The 22,256-nt window shown below is 50.7% G+C and overlaps 1 protein-coding gene and 1 pseudogene across 2 annotated transcripts in view; one reads left to right on the forward strand and one right to left on the reverse strand.

Annotated features, from left to right (window-relative positions):
- Positions 1–11: 11 nt before the first annotated feature.
- LOC107513364 (TRAF interacting protein) overlaps positions 12–22,256 on the reverse strand; it is a 29,201-nt gene continuing 6,956 nt past the window's right edge. Inside the window, exons 2-16 of one of the 2 annotated variants that reach the window (XR_004950438.1) lie at positions 21,218–21,275; positions 20,686–20,769; positions 18,442–18,481; positions 17,717–17,844; positions 16,370–16,464; positions 15,795–15,908; positions 14,959–15,046; positions 14,253–14,342; positions 13,749–13,837; positions 8,991–9,140; positions 7,186–7,234; positions 6,765–6,914; positions 6,600–6,650; positions 5,082–6,386; positions 12–532 (exon numbers count right to left, since the gene is read on the reverse strand). Coding sequence is in view for 1 of the 2 variants with exons in the window: in XM_016149972.2 (XP_016005458.2) it covers positions 6,264–6,386; positions 6,600–6,650; positions 6,765–6,914; positions 7,186–7,234; positions 8,991–9,140; positions 13,749–13,837; positions 14,253–14,342; positions 14,959–15,046; positions 15,795–15,908; positions 16,370–16,464; positions 17,717–17,844; positions 18,442–18,481; positions 20,686–20,769; positions 21,218–21,275 (1,309 nt within the window). In the remaining variant the exon portion in view is untranslated. Of the gene's footprint in view, positions 533–1,017; positions 6,387–6,599; positions 6,651–6,764; positions 6,915–7,185; positions 7,235–8,990; positions 9,141–13,748; positions 13,838–14,252; positions 14,343–14,958; positions 15,047–15,794; positions 15,909–16,369; positions 16,465–17,716; positions 17,845–18,441; positions 18,482–20,685; positions 20,770–21,217; positions 21,276–22,256 lie in introns of those variants that run through there. The other variant, XM_016149972.2, reaches the window with a different exon arrangement.
- Positions 18,694–18,812, forward strand: LOC118601820 (annotated as a pseudogene).

Here is a 22,256-nt window from a genome sequence, read left to right on the forward strand (position 1 = left end):
ATTTATTTATTTATTTATTTTTAAGAGAGGTAAAATTCATATAACATTAAAACAACTATTCAAAGCGTGGCAGTGAGTGTACTCATGGCGTTGTGCGAGCACCGCATCTCTCTAGTTTCGAAACTCTTTTATAACCCGCTGAGGAACACCGCGCCACAGTAAATCGTCCCTGCCCACCCCCTAACCCTGTCCCCTGGCAGGCACTCATATTCTTTCTGTCTCTAGGGATCCGCCTAGTCTGAGTATTTCATATGAAAGGAATCATACAAAAGGTGACCTTTGGTACCTTTTTTTTTTTTCACTTAGCATAATGTTTTTGAGGTTTATCCAAACTGTAGGATGTATCAGTACTTCCTTCCTTTTTACGGCTGAATAATATTCCATTATATGCATAGGTCGCCATTCGTTTATCCAGTCACCTGTCGATGGACATTTGAGTTGTTTCCACCTTTCGCGTATTATGAATAGTGCTTCTATGATCATTCTCGAACATGTATTTGAGTCCCTGTTTTCAATTCTTTGGAGTATATACCTAGGAGAAAAATTGCCGGGTCATACGGTTATTCTGTGTTTAACTTTTTGAGGGACCAACAAAATGATTTCCACCAGCCATGTGCAAAATTTCTATTTCTCGACATTGTGGCCAACACTGGTTTTTCCTTTTTTAAAAAAATTATACGCATCCTAGTGAATGTGCAGTGGTAGGTAATTGGCGGTGGGGTTGGGGCCGGGTGTGTGTGTTTTCATTCAATAAACATTTTTTGAGTGCGTCGTATGTACTAGGTAGAGAAACCAGGGCCAGATTCTCTCTGACTGGCTGTTTCAGTCAGCAAATGTTTCAAAGTCCATCTATATTGTAGCATGCTACCGAATTTCCTTCTTTTTAAGGCCAAGTGAATATTCCATTGCTTATTCATTCGTCTGTCAATGCACGCTGGGTTGCTTCCATGTCTCAGCTATTGTGGATAATGCTGCTATGTACATGGACGTACAAATATCTTTGAGATCCTGCTTCCAATTCTTTTGGATTATACCCAGAAGTGGAATGGCTAAATATGGCAATTCTATTTTAAATTTGCTAAGGAACTGTCGTACTGTTTTCCACAGCAGCTGTGCCATTTCACATTTCCATCAACAGTGCACGAAGGTTCCAATTTGTCTAAATCTTTCCCAACACTTTTTTTATAGTAGCTATCTTAATGGGTATGAAGTGGTATCTCATGGTAGTTTTGATTTGCATTTTACTAATGATTAGTGATACTGAGCATCTTTTCATGTGCTTATTGGCCACTTGTAAATCTTGGGAGAAATGTCTGTTCAAAACTTTGGCACATTTTCGAATTGAGTTGTTTCATTGTGTTGTCGTTTAGTTTTAGAAGTTCTCTATACATTCTGGGTATTATCTCTTATCAGAGAGATGAATTGAAAAGACTTTCTCCCACTCCGTGGGTTGCCTTTTTACAATGTGGATGATGTCTTTTTGGTGTTCTTTTTAAAAATGTTTAGTAGAATCACCGGTGAAGCTGGCCCTGGGCTTTTTTCGGGGGGAGTTTTTAAAAATATTTATTCAATCCCCTTATTAGTTATAAATCTATTCAGATTTTACATTTCTTCTTGAGTCAGTTTTGCTAGTTTGTGTTTCTAGAAATCTATTCATTTTAATTGGGTTATCCAATGTATTGGTGTACAGTTATTCACAATATTCCCTTATAATCTTTTTTATTTCTGTAAAATTGGTAGAAATGTCCCTACTTTCATGTCTAATTTTAATCATTTGAGTCTTTGCTCTTTTTTTCTTAGTCAATTTATCTAAGTTTGTCAATTTTGTTGATCTTTTCAAAGAACAAGATTTTGCTTGTGTTGATTTTATTGTTTTTTAGGATTCTAATACCGGTTGCATTGTGTGTATTTATTCCATACCACCAAGCAATTCTCCAGCACCAGCTGGGTGTCCTACAATTCAACTTAATTCTGAAACTACGTACCCGGAGATAGCATCAGATCTCACAGGCTAAGGGATAGGTCCTCCTCCCTCAACTGCAGATGCCAATCATAAGTCTAGGTTGTCACCTGTATTACAGACTGGCTATAGATTAGAGGTTAAATACACTTGCTAAAGTAGCCCACAGAACTCAGGGAAACATTTTACTGACTGGATTACTGGTTTATTATGAAAGGACATAACTCAGAACACCCAGACGGAAGAGACGCACAGCGCACAGGGCAAGGGGTGGGGAGGGGCACAGAGCTTCCACGCTCTCTCTGGGCACGCCTGTCTCCCAGCACCTCCACATGTTCACCAGCCCAGTCCCTCTCTGAACCCCATCCTTTTGGGTTATTATGGAGGCTTCAATACATAGACGCAATTGATTAAATTGTTGGCCATTGGTGATTGGACTCAATTTCCAGCCCCTCTCCCCTTCTAGAAGGTGTATGGCGGGTGGTAAGACTGTAAGTTCCAACCCTCTAATCAAAAGGTTGGCTCCCCTAGCAACCAGTCCCCATCTGCAGGAGCTTTCCAAAAGTCACCTAAGTAACATAATAAAAGGCACCTCTATCAGTCTCACCACAGGAAATGCCAAGGGTTTTAGGAGCTCTGAGCCAGGGGTATATGGAAGACCAAATATGTATTTATTATGAATCACACTCTCACATTTTTCTATTTTCTATCTAATTTATAGCTAATCTCATCTTTATTATTCCCTTCCTTCTACTAACTTTGGCTTTAGTTTGCTCTTCTTTTCCTAGTTCCTTAAAATATACAGCGGGGTTATTTAGATTTTTTTTTTTTAAATGTAGGTGTTTATAGCCATAAATTTCCCTCTCAGTACAACTTCTGCTGCATCCCATAAATTTTGATATGCTGTGTTTTCATCTTCAATCTCAAGTTTTTCTAAGTTCCCTTGTGATTTCTTTTTTGACCCATTGATTGTTTAAGGGTGTTGTTTGAAGGAAGATGGCAGAAAACTCCAGAAATCCACCCCTCCAATGAAACAACTGAGCTGAGCTGAAGCAAGTATTTTGGAAATGTAGAGTCTGGTGGAACTTTCAGCATCCAGAGGTGGAATTGATGAACAGGCTAAGTTTCAGTAAACTTTGGTGAATTTCTACTTTTTCTCATAACTGTCAGGGAACCATGTGTACGGAAAGTTTCCACATACCCCTTCATAGTACAGTTTCCCATTAAAGAACATCTCCACTGCTCCCAATTTTGAGGGGCAATTATAAATCACTACAAATGTGTGCGCAGTTTTGTGCGTTCTTAACTTACTTAAATACCTAGAGCACAGTTGCTGTTTAGCTTGGTGAGAAACTGCCGAAGGGTACCATTTTTGCATTCCTATCAGCGACACCATGAGAGTTCCTGTTGTTCCGCATCCTTTCCAGCATTCAGCGTTGTCAGTGTTGTGGATCTGGGCCATTCTAGGTGTGTAGTGGTATCTCAATGCCATTTTAATATGCACTTCTCCAGTTACATGACGTCGAACGCCTTTTCATATGCTTCTTTGCCATCTGTGTATCTCCTTTGGTGAGGCGTGTGTTCAGACCTATGCCCGTTTTTTAAATTGTTTCATTATTTTTTAACTTTAAGAGTTCTTTGTATGTTTTGGATACCGGTTCTTGATCAAATACGTTTTTGCAAAGCTTTTCATTCCCAGCATTTTTCATAGAGTGGAAGTTTTAATGAAGTCCAAATTATAAAATTTCCTTCCATGGATCATGCTTTCTTTCAGTGTTGTTTAAAAAGTCATCACCAAACGCAAGGTGGCCTGGATTTTCTCCCATGTCACTGTTATTTTCTAGGAGTTTTATAGCATTGTGTTTTCCAGTTGACTAAGATCCGTTTTGAGTTAATTCTTGTGGTGTGAGAACTGTCTAGGGTTTTTTTCCCATGTGGATGCCCAGTTGTTCCAGCACCATTTGTTGTGGATTACCCTTTCCCCATTGTATTACCTTTGCTCCTTTGTCAAAGATCAGTTGACTATATGTGTGTGGGTCTATTTCTGGGCTTACGCTGTTCCACTGATGTATTTGTCTATTTTGCCAGTACCGTAACTGTTTTGATCACTGTACCTTTACAGTATATCTTGAAGTTGAGTAATGTCAGTCCTTAGACTTTGTTCTTTTGCAGTATTGTCTTGACTGTTGGTCTTTTCCTTTTCTGTATAGACGTGTGTAGAGGTAGAGGTTTGTTGAAATATAAACATTTGAGAACATGTAAGATAGAATCCATATGAACTTTTGAATCAGTTTGCCGATATCAACAAAATACCTTGCTGGAATTTTTATTGGAATTTTGTTCATTCTCTAGATCAAGTCAGGAAGAAGTGACATCTTGACGATATTGTGTCTTCCTATCCATGCACCTGGAATCTCTCCGTTTATTTAGATCTTTATTTCATCAGAATTTTAATGATTTCCTCACATAGATTTGTACATATTTTGCTAGATTTACACCTAAATATTTTGATTTCCTCCTCCTTGGTACTACTGTGATATTTTTAATTGTTCACTGCTGATAAATAAGAAAGCAATGGATTTTCGTGGCTCTAGCGATAGTGAATCTTTCATTTCAGTTATTGTATTTATCAGTTATAAAATTTATCAGTGAGCTTCTGTCAAATTCTTCTTCCTGTAAATGAGCCGTACTCTCCTATTTATTTCTATGCTTGGTGAGTTTTTGTTGAGAACTGGATAGTCTAGTAGAGTTACTGTAACTCTGGAAATTGAATTCTCCCACACCTAGGGGTTGCTAAATTTTGCTTCTTGAGAGCTGAAGCTGTTCATTTGTGACTTTTTCAAAATGCTTTTGTAAAGTGTGAGTTCCTTGTGTTTGGTCACTGAAGTTTCTGTTCCGTTATCTCTGTAGTCAGCTAAGTGCCTGACAAAGACTTCCTGGCTAACAACAATAACAAAAAGGCACTGGGTACCGCCTTGGCCCTTTAAATCCTCTGACAGATGCTGCCACCAGAGAAGGCTGAACCCAAGGCAATTATCTCAGGGTACATCAGATTCGCCAAAACACACCACCTCAGATTTTTGGAGGGCAAGGTCCCCACCCCTGCCCTGGCACCCATCACCTGCTTTCAGAACTGGAGCTGCTGCCCCCACGGGCTGCAGGATGGCGGTTGGTGGCTGGTTCGAGCACAGGCTCTGCCTTCATTCAGGACCTTCCTCGTTGTTGCCTGATCAGGTTCCAGAGTTTGAAATAGTTGATTATAATTGCGTCTCTGTGTCCCCATGAAGCCCCGCACGTTCCCCAGATCTGCTGGAGAGCAGCTGGCCACTCCCGCCCTGAATTAGTCACTTACCCTCTCATTCCCCATGTCAGGCCCATGCCGGGCCCTGCAGGAGTAGGTGAACTCCCAGACAGCGGTGAGGGGGAATGTTAGGGGGCCTCATCCAAGCTGCGGGTCAAGGAGGAAAGTTTTCTAGGAGGAAGTGCTCTTGAAGCTAAGACCCAAAGGCTGGCAATTTGGCCGGCAGGGTCGAGAGGGGGAAAGGCGGGGGGTGCCACTGGTTATTCGCTGTGCTTGCTGTGAGTTCCCTGTAACGAGACCTCGGTTTACCGATTTCCCTTCCTGCTTGTGGCTTTTGGGTTAGAGTTTGTGGCCAAAGCTGCAGTGATTTCATTCTTGCTATGAGAGGGCACATGCCTAAGAGCGGAACCGCTGCATGAGTCCAGGTGAAGGTCGCGCTTTAGAAAGTCATGCCAAACAGTCTTCCAAAGGGCAAACGTACACTCCCAGAGCCAGGAAGAAGAAAGTCTATCATTTTTACTTTTAACATAGAAATCTTGCCCTCCCCCCATCTTCTCCCCCACAACCATCCCCCATTCCCCATTCCACTTGGCCCAGGCCACACCTAGCAGCGAGTCGGAGGCAGGCAGAAGCCGCCTGAGAAACCTCAAGCCTTTTGGTCCACACGGTCAACAAAAGACCCGGGTCTGGAGGAGCAGAAGCAGCTCCACCACATCTGGTTAAGGCCATGAACGGGAGCCAGCCCCGCCGCAGAACGGCGACCGGGTCAAGCGGGTCGCAGCTCCCACAGGTCGGCCCAGCGTGGTGGGGGTGGGGCAGGGTAAGTGCAGCAAAAGGACCATCCCTGGGCCTCCCCCTCAGTCCATCTTCTTGCCTCAGGCAAGCCCCTACTCCTCTCGAGGCTGCTCCTGGAACAGGGGCCATGCCCCCGGGCCCCCACTGAGCTAGTCCTTGGCCTGCAAGTCGAGGCAGGTATCTGGCCATTGACCAGACCCACTGTTCTCACGACCACAGGAAGGTATCCAGCTTAGCCTGGGATGGCGGGAGCATTTTCTTGGCTCCCGCTCTCTGCTTAGTCTTGGCCTTGGGCTTAACAGGCAGTGGGCGGATCATAGTTGTGTCAGTCTGAAGGTAATGTCAAGGAAAAATCCCCGAGAGGGGACTGGAACGCAGGGCAGGGAAGGCTGAGACTGAAGGGTGGGCTGCCCTGCTGTGCTGAGCGAGGTCTGGCGCTACACACCTGAGGCTGCAGTTCCTGGCAGGCTGGGTCTGGGGGTGCAGGTGAGGGATGGTGTGGGCTCTACAACTCAGCTCAGCCAATGCACAGAACAAGGATACAGGCTGGATGAATTTTGTCCGGCCTCCGAGACCATCGAAGCCTGTCCTTACCTAAAGTAGAAAGAAGAGGTGAGTGGGCCAGGCTGATGGGCGGGGAGACTGGCCACCCAGTCCCCCCTGCCCCAGAGAAGGCTGGCACTTGCCACTGTGGGAAGCCATACTCACTGCATCTGTGCTGCGACAGGGCTCTGTCCTGGCCTTCTTGAGCTGTTTCTGGCCCAGGACAGCGTTCCGGATGAAGACAGGGAAGGCGCTCGCCAGCTCCTCATCCAGTTCTCCCACACAGTGCTGGCCGCCCAGCGAGAGCTGGGACTCCTGCGGGGAGACCCCAGAGGCAGACTCGATGAGCTGGATGGCAGCACGGGGGGGGGGGGGGGGCAGTGGTAGTGGAACAGGATCAGGATCTCTGGCGCCTCACTGGGAGGCAGGAAGGATAATGAGTAGGGTTCCAGGGGTGGCTCCAAAGTGCCTCAGTCCTGGGCCAGGAGAGACGGTGCTCAGGCAAGCCCCTGCCCTCTCCAGCTGCACACTGCGTCCTGCCCAGGGCTGGATGGTGACTGCCTGAGCTCCCTCTGGGCAGCCTTACCTGCCTGGGGCCTTTGGGCACCTTCCTGGGAATGTCCTGAACGGGAGAGCTGCAAGGGTGAGACATAAAGGCGAGAGGCTGGTGAGCAAGACACAAGGAACAGGGCAGTCAGGCTCAGCACATGCCCCTTGCAGAGCCACCGTGTGGCACAGCTGTCATGGCTGTGTGCTAGGCAAGGCGCCTCAGTGACCTCCCACCCCAAACACAGGTCTGTGAACAGTTGGACAGCCACAGTCACCCACGGCAGAGGCAGGAGAGGCTGGACCATGTTCTGATCTCGTGGTTTCCGGTCAGGGCTACGCTAATGCCGCGCCCTCAGGCACCTCGCCGTGTCCCAGGCTCTACATGGGGTGGAAAGCTTGACTGAGTCACCACCCACAGGAGGAAAGCCGGTCATCCCCTGATACAGACAAAAGCATGTGTGAGCTTGGGGCTCACTCTGCCTGCCAAGAGAGGGGCCACCACTTCCACGAGACCCTTAGTGAATTAAATACCCACAGAGTACTCTCAGGACGCAGGGCTCAGCCATCTTCCTCGACAAGCTAGATAAGCCACACGGGCAGGGTCTGGGCCAGAACAGACCATAGGTCCAGGCCCTGGTCCCCCGTTCCCAGATCCAGAGCTACACGCTGTTTCCATCCAATTCCTGGGGACCCTGGCAGCTGGATACCTTCCCAAGTGGGTGGGAAGATGGTGACCTGGTGGCTTCTCAAAGCCATGAACACAGGGGCAGGATCCTGGCCTGCTGACTCTGGACCCCTCTGCTTCTGCCCACATAGCCTGTGGCGAGGCTACATGAAGACCATGGCAAGGCTCTCTACCTGCTGTGAGTCTGGGCCTGGGAAGGGTGACCCAGATCAGGGGCGTCCTGGGTGCCCTCACACCCCTGCAGGCCCCGGCTTCCCACCTTCAACCTTTACAGCTAGAGAAAAGTAACCCGAGGAAGCCCGAGTGTGGCACAGGCACGGACAAACCCCGACTGCAGCCCATGTCTCCTAGGTTTCTCACTGCTTCCAGGCCTGGCCCCGCACGGCACTGGCACCTCCGCCCCTGAGGTCGGGGAGAGGTGGAGCGCCCAGCTGGCTTTCCCTTCTGCCCTCCCCCAGGGCCTCATCCAACTCTACCGCCCAATGGCTCAATTTCTCTCTCAAGTCCAAAGCCTTTGATTAAGAGGCAGCCTGCTCAGCCCTTGACCTCCCTCATCTGAGTAGCACGTACCCACCTGTACGTATGAGAGGCGATCCCGTCCCCACGATTGACTACACTTGGCCCGCTCGGCCAAGCAGATGGCTCCCCACTCCCAATCTCACTGCATCCCTAGTGCAGGTCCCGCCCACCCCACCACAGTTCTACACAGCTCCACACCTGCCCCTGTGGGCTGCCGCCCGGGCTCCACGGTTTGATGTGGTCTTGCTTCAAGCATAAACCTGAAAGGTTCACTATGGAAGAGAAAGTTCAGAGTCCATGGCTCAGGGCTCTGGCGGGCAGGTTCTCAAGATATTGGGAGCCCACCCCGCCAACATCATCGGCCCAGACTTGCCCCCACTGGAACCTCTGTGTTCTCTCCAAGTTACATGCCAACATCTTTTCTTGAAAGATGATGGTGAATATTAATGAGATAAGCAAGGGGAGGGCTTGGCGCAGAGTGAGTACTCAGGAGGGGAAAGAAGAGGTGTGTGGAACCGAAGCCATGGCCAAGCCCTGGTCACCCTCACTGCCCCATCGGCCACTCAGCACTATTAGGACAGGGCCTGCAGAGCTCTCCGCCCTCCGGGCTATGGACGGGGCCAGAGACCACCACTTACTGTGTCTTCTCTGTGCAGAGCTTCTTGGCATGGCCATGCTGGATGCCAGAGGGCCGGGCTGGAGGCGTGTCTACGTCAAAGGTGGCATTGAGGTCGATTTCATCACTGAAGGCTGGCCGGCGAAGCTTCAGCATGTCCACAGGCGCTGGGCTACCAGACACAGAGAGATTGGTTACTCAGGGCCACAGTGGCAGCCCAGGACAACAGCCCCTCAGGCGGTGGAGCGAAACATTCAAAGCCTACCTTCCCAAAAGAGAACGAAGGCCCTGGGCAGACCCATCACCTGTGTGGCATGGAGGCAGTCAATGTGTCCTCCATGAACTCATGGCACCTGGCCAGCCTACTCTAAGCAAAGGCTTCGCCAACTCCCTTCCGCCTGCACGTCAGGGACCCTTAGGGTTCATTGAGAGAGGTCTTCTGAATACCCCCTCTGTAGCTGGGGGTGATAAGTCACCTCCTGAGGCCTCCCTAAAATGACAGGAGTGAAGGATAATCCTACTGCAACAAATGGAAGGGGCAACCACCCTCAGTACCCACGGCTTTCCCCAAAATTCTGGGAGGGAGCACGGCCAGGGGACAGCGGAACTACACAATAAGCAGAAGCCACAGCAGAGGGCTACGAATGCAAGGGGGACAAAGGGAAGGTCTGGATGTGCAGGAGCATTAAACAGGCCTGAAAACTGGGGTAATGATGGAAGGTCGGAGCTTGGCTCCACCCCTTCCTATATCTGGACTGCCAGAAGACCAGGCAGCCAGGCTGCTACCATGGGCCAAGAAATGGAAGACTCTTTCCCAAAGACATCAAGCAAACCATCTGTGGTGATTTAGGGCAGCCTGTACTGGACCCAACAGTAAAGCTCTCTGCACCGTAAGTTCTGGAAGACTCAGTGTGATGTCAGTTCATTGCATACTCCCCCCGAACCCTATCTACATAGGCTAGGTTCCCAGGCAGTCTTTCTGTTATTCCTCCTCAGAGGGTCACAGGCGGCCAAGGACCCCCAGGCATGGGACGGAAGTCCAAGAGAAAGGCCATGACCTAAAAACACTGACCCCAAGAGAAACAAGAATGCTAGCCCATAAAACAAGGAATAGCATATTTTGCAAAGGATGCACTCAGAGAGCAAGAAAGAATGCTTGCAAATTTAAAATGGGATTGCTTAAAACGGAAGGAAATTCTGACACATGCTCCAACATGGATGAACTTGAAGACAATATGCTAAGTGAAATAAACCAGTCACAAAAGTACAAACATTATTAGATTCCACTTACATGAGGTTGCTAGAGCAGTCAAATTGATAGAGACAGAAAATAGAGGGCCGGCATTGCCTGTGAAGGGCTCAGGAGGTGGTAGAGGCACGGGGAGCTGGTGATGGCCACACAGGGGGCCAACTATGGCTCGACCCATGGGGGCTGATGGAAGGTGGTGGCCGAAGAGCTGTACCTCTCGTTGGGTGCACACTTGCTGCCCACCCCGTCTCTCCTGCCACCACCACCACCACTATCACGGCCTTGCAAGTGCATCTCAAGTTGGGCTGGCTACATTGCAAGAGCTCAACAGCCACACAACGCCAATGGCTACTGTACTGGACCGTGCAGTGCTAGATGGGGAGGCAGAAAAGAAATCACGTGGATTCCACGTCAAGTGGGAAAAGTGAATCCCATCCCGGAGACCACATTACGTTTAATTGTCCTCTCCCTCCCTCCCTCCCTCTCTCTCCTTTCCTCCCTCACTCTCTCCTTCTCTCTCTCTCAGAGGTAATCAATATAACATTGTATATTAGTTCTAGGTATATTACATGATTTCTTTTTCTTGTGATGAGAACTTTCAATAATAAAAAAATAAAGCATAATGGTGATTGCCAGGGGTCAGAAGAGGAGGGAATGGAGAGTCAGTGTTCAATGGGTAGAGTTTCCACTGGGGAAAATGGAAAGTCCTCTAAATGAATGGCAATGATGACTGTACAACGATGTGAATGTACTTAATGCCACAGAACTATACACTTAAAAATGGTTAAAGTGGTGAATTTTGTGTTATATTTTACCACAATAAAAAGTAGATCGATGAAGTTAAAAATTATGAAAATTAAGAAATTCCAATTAAAATTAAGAAAACCTCCCAGAATGTAATAGAACACAAAGGTAAAACCATGAAAGACCCGGCCAGGAGGTGAGACGTTAGACCTGCAGGTGTTCCAGAAAGGGAGGCCGGACAAACCAGAAGCCGCAGAGTCTCAAAGGTACAGCACAAGACAGTTCCTGGAGCGAAGGACTCGTGTGTTCACACTGAAAGGTCACACCAAGGGCCAGGGGGTCAATGGAAAAGACCCACTCAGAAGTGCTGTGGGGAAGTCGCAGAAGCTCAAGGGCAGAGGAAGCAGCCTAAAACTCTCCCGAGAGGAAACATAGGTTCGCCTTTCTACAAAAGGATCAAGAGGGAGATAGGCATCAATTTCTCAGTGGCAATACCGGATTTCAGACAGCTGGAACACAGCATCTGCAGGGTTCTGAGGGGGGCTAACTTTCTGAACTTTAGCAAAGCAAGGAAGCCGATCGATAAAGGGTAAGACATGAGATACGAGAAACAGTGGCTCCCACCCGGGAGAGCCGGGGAAGTCCCGGGACGAGTGCCTTGCCAGCTCGCCTCTCCCCCTCAAACTCGGGGGCTCCCTGTAATGCTTTCTGACAGCGTGGAAAACTGGAACTGCCCTGGCTATCTACTGAGGGGGGTGGGTGCCTGGGCGAACATGGCTGTGCGCTCCGCACGCATGGGGTGGCAGGAGGGAGAACATGCATCTCTGCAGACTAATCTGAAAAGACATTCCAGGGAGCCATATTTCAAAGTTATAGAATGACACTAAAGTACTAAGAAACACCTAAAATCAAACCCTGAATGACCCCAAATTGCTGTGTATTTCTCTGAGATCTTCATCTGTAATGAAGCAGAGATCTAGGAGGGCACATCAAGCTGGTGACCTGGTATGCTCTGGGCTAGAGTGCAGGTTCAAGGAACCACTGATGGGTGATGAAATGAAAATCAGAGATGTACGCACTCCCACCAGAGCAATCGTCCTCGAGCACCCTCGACAGCCTCCATTATCCTTAGGATGAAACCCACAATCCCAGGCTGTGAAGCCCTGCAGCGATTTGGTCCACCTGCCCCTCTCCCCCAAACACGCCTTGCTGTCAGGCCTCAGGGCCTTTGCACCTGCTGTTCTCGCTGCCGGAACTGCCCTTCCTTCAGATCTGAATACCGGTTGATGGAATGTGCCTATATATTGTGATGTATCAGGAAAGCTTAGGCTTCTTCCAGACCCACACGACAATCTGTCAACTATCACAGGGGAAAGGTGAAGGTAGGGTCTTTAAGGGGTCCTGTAGTTTTGAGGGTCTTGACACCAGAGCACAAAGAAGATAGAGCAAAGCTGCTGAGGATTCAACGACTATTTTTGAGAGCTTAGGGCTCTAAGAGAGGACCCTGAATTTAGAGCAGACTGTGCTTAGTTAAAGGAAGGGCCAACATTAAAAGCGACAGACCTGCCACCCAATTTTCATGCTCACAAAAATACTAGAGAAAACAAGGAATGAAGTCACCCTGCGTGCAGCTTGGTGGGAGGCCCGGCCCAGCTTTGACAGATGTAGGCCTGTCAGATGCGGTGTCCTGCTGGCCTGACAGATGGGGGAGCTGAAGCAGTCCTCCTTGTGCCAAGGCGGGCTGCGGGCTCTGGCACGGGGCCCACTCGGAATGGAGTGGGCTCATCCCCACTTGGAGCTACAGACCAAATTCTATGATGTGGTTTGGCGCTTCACCATCTAACCCCCAAGGCTGTCTATCCCACTGACCCTCAAGCTCCAAGAGGCCAGGGGGAGCTTGATGCACAGCAGGCACTCGGTAAGGACCTGTTGCGAGAGTCCGGGCCCCAGAGCAGCCTAAAGTGGAGAAGAGATGCACAGAAAGGCAGAGGGGCAGGAAGGCAAGGAGTGCTCCGCTGCGCTTGACAGTATGATTTGGCTAAAGCCTAAAGATCCACCGCAGCCCTCAAGTCTGGCTCCAGGGGGCTTTAAGCACAGTGCCAAGGGGTCTGGGAGTGTTGGGTGGAGGAGGAGTGGTGTGATGCCCAGGGGCTGATAAAGCTGGGCTGGTAGGATGAGCGGGAAGACAGGTCACAAGCCATATGGACAGGTGGTAGCCAGAAAAGGGGCAGGAGGCACCGCAGAGGTTAGACGGGCAGGCTCCAGCAACTGACTGGACGGGGGACAGAGGGGGCATGACGATTTTCCAAAGGACATTGAAAAGTAGCTCAAACAAAAGGCTGGTCCCTGGCGCCAGCGTTTTTCTGTCTGGGCCCTCACTGGGCAGCTCTGCCTCTTGGCTCCCTCTGCTGGCAGCTTTAATGCACACATTCCCGCGATCAGAGGGGACTTGTTTTGGTGGAGGATTTTGCTTGTTTTTAGAACCTGGGGCAGACAGATGCATTTGGTGAGCTGTTGCATGAACGGGCTGCCCCAGACGGTCAGTGCCCCTGCCCCGCCTCTGACCATCTCTAGGTCCTCCCTAGCCTCCCCTGGCCTCCCCTTGTCAGAGACCAGAACTTGCCTCGCAACTGCTTTCCAGCTAAATCTTGGCTGCCTCCCAGGGCAGGAGATCCACAGGTTTCACACCCACATGGACCACCTGCCCACCAAAGCCAGGAGCAAAGACCCCTACCAGGGCACTCTTCCAGCTTGGGGTCCCTGCACCATCCCAGAGGGTCGACGAACCTCTCTAAAACCAGGCGGTTGACAGTCTCGCTGGCCACTGGCGGCAGGTTCAGGGTTTCCTGCAGCATCGTTAGCTTTTTTTTCAGGCTCTTGAGGAAGAAACAAGAAGAGTGTGAAAGAAAGGCGGAGGCACCAAGAGAGACTGACAAGGACATGACCGACAGGCACGAAGGGCCGGCCCACGGGGAACAGAGCGAGGCCTGAGACCCCATCATTAGGCTCAGGAGTCCAGGACCACCAGGCCCCAGCACCTCTCTCTGGTGAAGACCCTCCCCTGGTGACCTCAGGAACGTAGGTAGAGGACAGACTGTGAGGGAAGACCCATGGGGCTATCTGCCCTCAGCCAAGGCCTAGGCTCCGGATCAGGGTCAAGGTGCACATCGTGACCCACCCTGACCCGGGAGGATGCAGGGAGCCCAGAACCACCACCACTGACTGGCGCACAGGTTCCCAGGCAGAGCTAGCCCAGCTCTGCGTTCTGCTCTGGCCAGGGGTGACCCTCACCGCGATTTCCTTGTCAGCGCTCTGTAAGTCCTTCTGGGCCGATTTCAGCTCCAACTTGGCCTGGTCCAGTTCAGAGTAGACTGTTTGCAACTATAAGGTGGAGGGAGTAGAGGATGAGCAAGGGGCGGCCATGTGCCCTGCTCCTGCCCTCTGCTACCCAGTGCATGCTCACGGTAGCCGAGGGTCCAGAAGAGTGTGGGAGTACGGGGGAAGATGCTAGCTCTGTGGGGCTGGGCTTTAGTCTGGAAGTGTCCATCTGGAGCTGCCTAGGAACAAGGGCTGCTTCCTACACCCTATAGCTCATGGGCGCACCAGGCCCGGAAATAAAAGCAGCCAAGCTGACCATATCAGGTTCCAGGAGTCTTCCTGCTCTGGGCCCGGTACGAACACAGATCTCTGAAGCTGTCCCATTTGGGAGCTTCCTCTCCGGCCAGCTGAGAGGTGCCCAGGAGCCAAGAAGAGCAGAGGGGAGCATAAATGTGCACGCGTTAGGAGAGTACCTGTATGACCTGCCACCCTAAGTGGACAAGCCACAAAACCAGAGCCGGTGCCCAGGGAGGACCTGTAACCGGTTTCTGTGCATGACCCAACAGCCCCATGCAGTCAGTGGCAACATCAGGCCCCAGGGCCTTGCTCAGGAGACATGAATGAGCATGAGAAAAGGACAGCCACGCCTCCCTTCCCCCTCTGCTCCTCATTAAGTTACCTTGCTTCTGGAAGAAAACAAGTCCTTCTTCAGCTTGTCAGCTAGCTCTCCTGAGACCTTCCGAGCCTCTTTTAGATTCTCGTACTCTCTACGAAGGAGCCATGGAAAGATGTCAGAATGGGCCACCCTGCTGGTCAGACCGAGCCAGAGCACCAACCCAGCAGCCCAGCCCCAGCCTTCACACGTCCTCCTTCCTACTCCGACTCCCGGGCCCAACGGCGGGGCTCTGCGGAGGCCTGCATCCATCGCCAGGACAGCCGGCGGGTCTGTTTCCTGCCTGTCCTACAGGCACTGGTGATTGGAGAGGGTGTGCAAGAAGTTGGCCTCATGGAGGACCTCACTTAGGAGGCCCCCTATACCACCTGGCCCCCACAGGGGCCATCTGGGATCCTCTGTGACTGTCAGCTAAATGGCCCTTTCCCCAGCACCATACCCACAGCACTGGGGAATCTGAGCCAAGTGTCTGATGCAAGGCAGGCAGGTTCAGTAACCGTGCTGATGGGAACGGGCTCCAGACATGACGGGGCTTACAGTTCACAGAGCTGTGCCAGCCTCCCTAGAAATAAGGCTTTAATTCACTCTCAGTTCACTCAATAACTCTATGAGGCAGGTTATTACTATCTCCATTCAGGAAGCTAAGGGTCAGAGAGGCTGAGAAACTGGCTCCTGGCCACACAGTGAGAGGTGGGGTCCGTTCAAACAGACAACATGGCTCTGGGACTTGTCCCTTAACTCCACCTACTCTGCTTTGCAACAGAGGGGCAACAGATGGCAAGGCATGGCTGAGGCGCTATGGCTTAGCTCCTAGGCGTGGACACAGGGGCCCGAATACACACTTCTTGAGGGACACGCAGTACACAGCCAGCTGCTCCACCGCTGAATGTCCCACACCCATGTCTCGGATCATCTCCTCCACCTCGGGCCTCTGGCTCTGGAGTAGGAGCTCAATCCTGAAAAACACCCAGCCCACGGCATTTAAAATCTGGAGGCTGATGGGTAGGTACCCAGTGCAGCTCTGCCTCCCTTTTCTGCTGTTGCTATGGTGACAGCCTAGGCTGCTAGGATGCTTTAGCAGGCAGGTCTGCCCAAAGAAAGGCCCCACAGCAGAGCTGCGCACAGGTTCAGGGATGCTGCTGGGGAAGAAGAGGGGCTGACAGAGGTCCTCGAGATCAGGGCTCCCCAGAGGTACTTAGAGCAAAAGACCTGCCAAGTTATCTGTCCACAGACAACGGAGATAGGAAGGAGCGTGGCAAGGGTCACCACAGAAAGTAGAGAAGCCCATAGAGGCTGAGCAAAGAGACCCCGTGCCTACATCCAGATGGCCTGAGCCCTCTACAGCCTATGGAGAATTGAGCCACAGAGATGACCCAACCCCTGCTGCTGTCCTGAGAGCTGGGCCCCCAAAGCTCACCGCTCCATGGTCTGCATCTTGCTCCGGAGTCGGCGGGCCTCCTCCCGCGCTTGTTTGGTCTCGTCCTGCTGCTGCTCCAAGAACTTCATTTGTTTCTGAAGAGTAAACACTCCCATACATACCCGTTGCTTGGAAGATCCCAAGGCCATGGCTAACGTCATTGCGAAAGCTCTACCCTAGGACCTTCTGCTTTTGAAGATGCTAATAACCACACATCCCCAAACCCCAGAACATAAGGCTGGGGGCCCCACTCAAGCTCGTGTTTCTTTCTGCTAAGAGGCCCTAGGCCAGCGGCTTCCTCACCTCCCTGCTTGCTTCCTCTTAAGATATGTCTTACCATATGCTCAGCCCACTACCAGCATCCACAGGCCCGTTGTGGACTGCCAATGCCCTGTGGCCTGGGCCTCATGGTGCACGTCATGCAGGAAGCTGAAGAAGCCCAAAGCACAAATCCAGGCCTCATTCTCCACCATCTAGACCCATGAACAGTGGCCAGGATAGCAGAACTGAGTCAGAGGCAGCTGGCTGGATAGCCAGCACAAGAACACTCCATCGCTACCTGGGGATGCCATCAGAGACTCCTGCTCTGCAGCCAGGTGCTGGTTTGCTCCTTCCCTTCCACTGGCCGACTTTGTGATCCAGACCAGTCACCAAACAGAAAGAGAGACAATGAACACCCTGGGGCCCTGTCTGTTCACGAGGAAGGCTTCTTTTCCCTTTCAAAGGGCATCCAGAAAGGACTGCTCCTTCCTACAAGGCCAGAATATCAATTGTGGGTTTAGATCAATCGCCTCATGCCCCTTGGAGAGCAAGAAGCTCAACAACCCAGGCTGATACAAAATTCATCTGGGTCTAGAACGGCTCGGCTCGCTCCACAGGCTTTGATCTACCCGGTCAGCTCCACACAGCCAACTTCAAAGGCCTCTGCTCCTCCCTGGGACACTGTTTGATCTGGCCCCGGAGAGCAGCCCAGCCAAGGACTAGAGTGCGAATGGAGGTTTCTACAGGCTGGCTTCGTCAGTGGAGTACAAACCACTTTTGGAAACATGGCTCAGCCTCAGCGAGGTCTCGGCTGAGCAGCCCCTCCATGAAGCACTGGGAAGGCCTCACTTCTTCCTAATACTACCCAGTACAAGATCTAAGAGTGCGGCCAATGTGGCCCTTTTCTTACAGGCTGGGCGGGTACAGTACGGGAGGCCTGGGGAAGAAGGGATTTGCCTCCATTTTACAACTGCGCAAACCTGGCTACTGACCAAGGCAGAAGCAGAAGCTAAGCGAAGAGTGATGAGCCCAGGACTGGGGCTTTATCTCCCCACCAACTTGTGCCCCCAGGACGTGGGGACCCACCTTGAGGGTGGAGCACAGCATTTCGGCTTTGTCCAAGGCCTTCTGCAGAGATTCCACAGTGGCGTTGCGCTCCTCCAGCGTGTCCCGCAGGCTGTCGATGATGACCTGGCTGTCCCGTTTCTCCCTTTCTGGAGTAGGGATGGAGGTTGGAGAGGGGAGAGTTCCGACCACTCATCAGCATGAGAACCGGGGCCTTTGGCTGCAGCACCCCACCCCAGAGTCACATGAGGAACAAGTCCTAGGCCAGAAAGTTGGGGGGCTGGCTTCTCTTTCTGGCATGTGCCAAACCAGGGAAGCCAAGACAGAGCCTCTTTGTTCAGGGCAGGAGACCTTTTTTCTGCTGCCTGGAACTATCTGAGTAAAGATTTCCCTGCTCCCCATTCCCATGGGGATAGTTAATTCATCATCCTAGAACTCATGCAGGTTCCTGCCAAACTGGCAGCTGACAAGTACTCTGTCACAAGAGGTAGCCCCCTCCCAGCCTGGGTCCTGGACAAGAAGCCTCAGACAAAGAGAAGAGATTCATCCGGTCTAGGTAGACGACTTCGGTGACCTCCCTTTCCTCTCCTTTTCTGCCAATCGTAAGAGCTGCCAAGACTCTTGGACATACAGAGCAAGGGGAGCCCCCAGCTCTGCCACAAAGCTGGAGACCTTCCTCCCACGGCCCCTCCCACCAGTGCCCAAGTCACAGGCCTCCCAGTGCCCCTTGTCTCTTGCTAACTCACCTTTCTGGGAAAGCTGGGCTCTGATATTATCCAGTTCATTCTGCAAGGCAATGTCCATAATAAGCAGCAGGAAGGCATCACAGCTGGCCTCTGCTCAGCCTCCCCTAAGGCTGAGGGGAGTCCCAGGAGGGGATATTGAGGCCTGTAGGTCCAAGGAGGCATGGACCCTACTGTACCTCAAGGCCAAGTTAAGCCAACAATGGAGAGATGAGCCCTGCTGTATCTCTATATGCCTTTTTAAGAAGTAGGTAAGGCTACAGCCATGCTACCCTGAACAAGCCCGATCCCGTCTAATCTCAGAAGCTAAGCAGAGTTGGGCCTGGTTAATACTTGGATGGGAGACCACCTAGGAAGACCAAGTGCTGTAGGCGTATAAACAACCAAACACACAAATAAATAAAAGGTTGTAAGCCGACATGGTCCTTGCAATTTGTGAGGTCAATCAAGGGTTGCCTCACCTAAAAGGAGGGGAAAGAGAGAAGACGAAGGAGAAGAAGTAGGTAAGATGGAGGAAAAGGATCTCAGGTACAAGAATCCAGGACGAGGAAAGAGGCAGAAGAGAATCAAGAGAAGTGAAGTTAGGTCTGTGCGATCAGTCTTAATAGCACAAGTTTCTGTCACTTCCTAGGCCCTGTGCTGGCCCTCACCCCCTCTAGGCATCAGCTACACTCTAGGCATCAGGGGTCACAGAACTGGGATGACCAAGGACCTTGGGCCACCACTCCTTTCCTCCACCCTAGGTCCTGCCTGCTTCACAATCTACCTCTCTTCCAAGCTCTAAGCTGGCTCTATGCCATGAATCTTCAGCCCCAGAAGCCAATACGTTGGTAAACTGGGACAACTTTGTGTCCCTGGGTGAAACCTCACATGTGGTAGGCTCTAGCCAGACTGTTGTGAGCATCAAATGAGCCTCTCGAAGCCCATGTGTACTATTCAGAGCCACTGCCGCAACCACTGAGACGCTGGGGCAGATCTGAGCCCAGCTCCCATTCAGGAATCCAGATCATTCAACACCCCTGTGGGCAAGAGAGACACCTATTCCATCAGCAGGAAGACCACCCTCTACAGAACCGAAAGGCTCGGCCAGGGGTCCCTGGTGGAAGCTGAATGGAATCCAGGCAAATCTTCCTCCAGGTCAACACAAGACTCAGAATCCCACATGTGACCAACACTAAGGCCCAGTCTCAGTGGGTACATAAGCCCCCTGTGGTCAAACTCTCGACCCAGGACTCTGGGGCCAGGTGCTTTTGGTGGCTGGGCGGGCCTGTGTAGGCTGAACGTCTGGGGGTGGAAGTTGCAGTTGAGAAGGGCACGTACGCACTGCCTGGGAAGAGATACTAGCCCCAAACTATCCTAGGCCCACTGGCTCCCGCCACATCTGAGCACAGTGCCTTCCACGCCCTTGCTCCAAAATACTCAAGATGTTGTCTCCCTGTCTCCTAAATCTGGCTTTGAAAGCTGGAAAGATGAAGATGCCTTTGTTGTCTTTATCGCAGGGAGGACACAGCTTAAAACTGGGAGCAGTTACCATGACGATGAACATGCTGGCTTTAAGCACAAAAGCTCCACATTCTTGAAACAGTGAGGTTCCAAGGACATCATGGCATCCTGGAGCCAGGACTAAATGAACCCTGATCTGAAAGATGCCCAGCAAATTAACCCTTGGAGACCAGATTCACTTAAAATCCCCAATCCCACTTCCTCTGCCAATCCAGCCCCCTTGGTGCACAAAGAAAGCTATATCTTAGATTCAGAGGAAAAGCAGTAGAAGAGTAGGAGGGAATCCACCCATTCTCTCCTGCAGTGTGGGTTTCTACCATGACCGCACGGCTTGATTCCAGGGGCTCTGCCCTCTATTTCTGGTCTAAGACAGACACAGGCACCTGGTATATACCAAGTTTTCCAGGCAGTTTTAAGACACAGCCAGGTTTGTGAACAGTGGGTCCACACATCTATCTTTCCTGGCTGAGGACTGGAAGCAAAGTGGGCTGGGAAGGAAGGCTGTAGATCCTTTGCAAGGTGAGGGGACCTTGGGATAGGCACTCCGACCTCGGGTCGGGACTGCTCTGGACTCCCAAGCGGCGGGCTCACAGTGTACTTCTCCAATGACTGTGTCTCATCATCACTACCAAGTCCCCCCTCCAGAACTCCACCCCCACACTCTACAGACCCTCCCTGGGTGGGACCAGAAACTGAACTCTCAGAGGGCTTAGGGTTCAATAGAAAGAGATCAGTTCTGGGTACCTTTAAGAATTCTGCATCCAAGCCTCCCTCCTCCTCCTGGGCAAAGTCAAAGAAGAGCTTATTGATAATGGTTCTTCTGCCAACCTGGAAGGGAGACCAAGAAAGAGCAGGACTGTATAGTTGGGTCACAGGCAAGGAGGACGGGATGTACGTGCGGCCTGACATGCAGCCAGGCCTGTGCTCAGGCCTGACCTGTCACACGGCATATCCCCTGGAGTCAGACAACCTCTGCAGCCCTGGTTTGGTGGTTACTGAAGTCACGCCACTGCAGACTCATGTGGTGACCACTCAAAAGACCCCAACTCTAGGGCACTGGGCATTGAGAAAATGGGGAAAGGCACGGAAGGGGGCCAGCTACCCACGGGCATGAGCAAGCCTCCTGAGCCACTTAACAGCAGGAGTGGGGCTCAAACAGCCTCAAACCATGAGGGTGCAAAAGGGTCAAGATATTACTCAGCGTCTTTCCTCATTCTTGGCTCCTGGTGAGGAGAAAATGTCTTCAGCTGAGGTGTTTTCACCCCAGTACCCTCACCTGGATTCGGCACTGTGGGCAAGTCCGACTTGGTGCTGTATCAAACCACTGGATTAGGCTGGAATGAAAAGCAGAAAGACAGACTGGTGAGCCCGGGCTTGGCTGGAGACACTCAGGCCGGGCAGGCACCCTGACCACAACAGGGGCTGTCCTGCTCCTCCTCGACCCAGTGCCTGCCCCCAGGAGGGCAGTGCCACAGGCAGGCACAGCACAACCCACAAGACCCAATTAGTAAAAGCACTCTGACCACTTGGCCCTTTGGCTTAGCCCTCCCTACACCTGAGCTGCTCTTTTGTGACCATTCTAGGCTTTAACTAGGGGACAACGGCCAAAGAGCTATATTTTCAAGGGAAGGGTAAACTAGAAATAAAGGCAAGTAGCAGTAAAAGAAAACACAGCCCAGCTTTGCATCATCTATCTAGCTAGTCCAACAAAACTTTAAAATAATCTCCTACTAGAAGTCTCTCCCACCACGCAGGGACAAGAGAGAAACAGTCCTTTCTGGAAGATGATACCATCATCAAAGTTTTTTCTAAAAATAATTTTTCAAATACTATGTACAATGTACAATCGAAGCTAACTATGCAGAATGGAATACTACACAGCAATGAGAATGAAGGAGTCTACAACTAAGAACTTTATTATGAATGAATCACATAAACATAACACGGGAAGAGAACAGATACAAGAAACCGTATATTGTGTATGACTCCATCTACACAAAGGAAAAAGTACGCAGAACTCATCTATGCTGCCGGAAGTTCAGACAGCAGTTATCCTTCTTGTGAGGGAGAGGCAGCCAGTGGGAATAACTGGAAAGGTGCACAAGGAGGACTCTAGAGAGCTGATGTCTCGTTTCTGGTCTTCAGTTTGTGAAAATCGTGCAAGCCATGTACTTAGTATATGCATATTTTTATATAATAAAAATAATTTTTATTATATAAAAACACTTCAATAAAATGTTTTGTGGTGTTTTTTTTTTTTTAAAGTAAACAGTCATGCAGGGGAAAAAGCACTACAGTGCAAACCAAAACATATC

Source organism: Rousettus aegyptiacus, unplaced genomic scaffold (assembly GCF_014176215.1).
Source record: "Rousettus aegyptiacus isolate mRouAeg1 unplaced genomic scaffold, mRouAeg1.p scaffold_m13_p_4, whole genome shotgun sequence".
Taxonomy (NCBI): domain Eukaryota; kingdom Metazoa; phylum Chordata; class Mammalia; order Chiroptera; family Pteropodidae; genus Rousettus; species Rousettus aegyptiacus.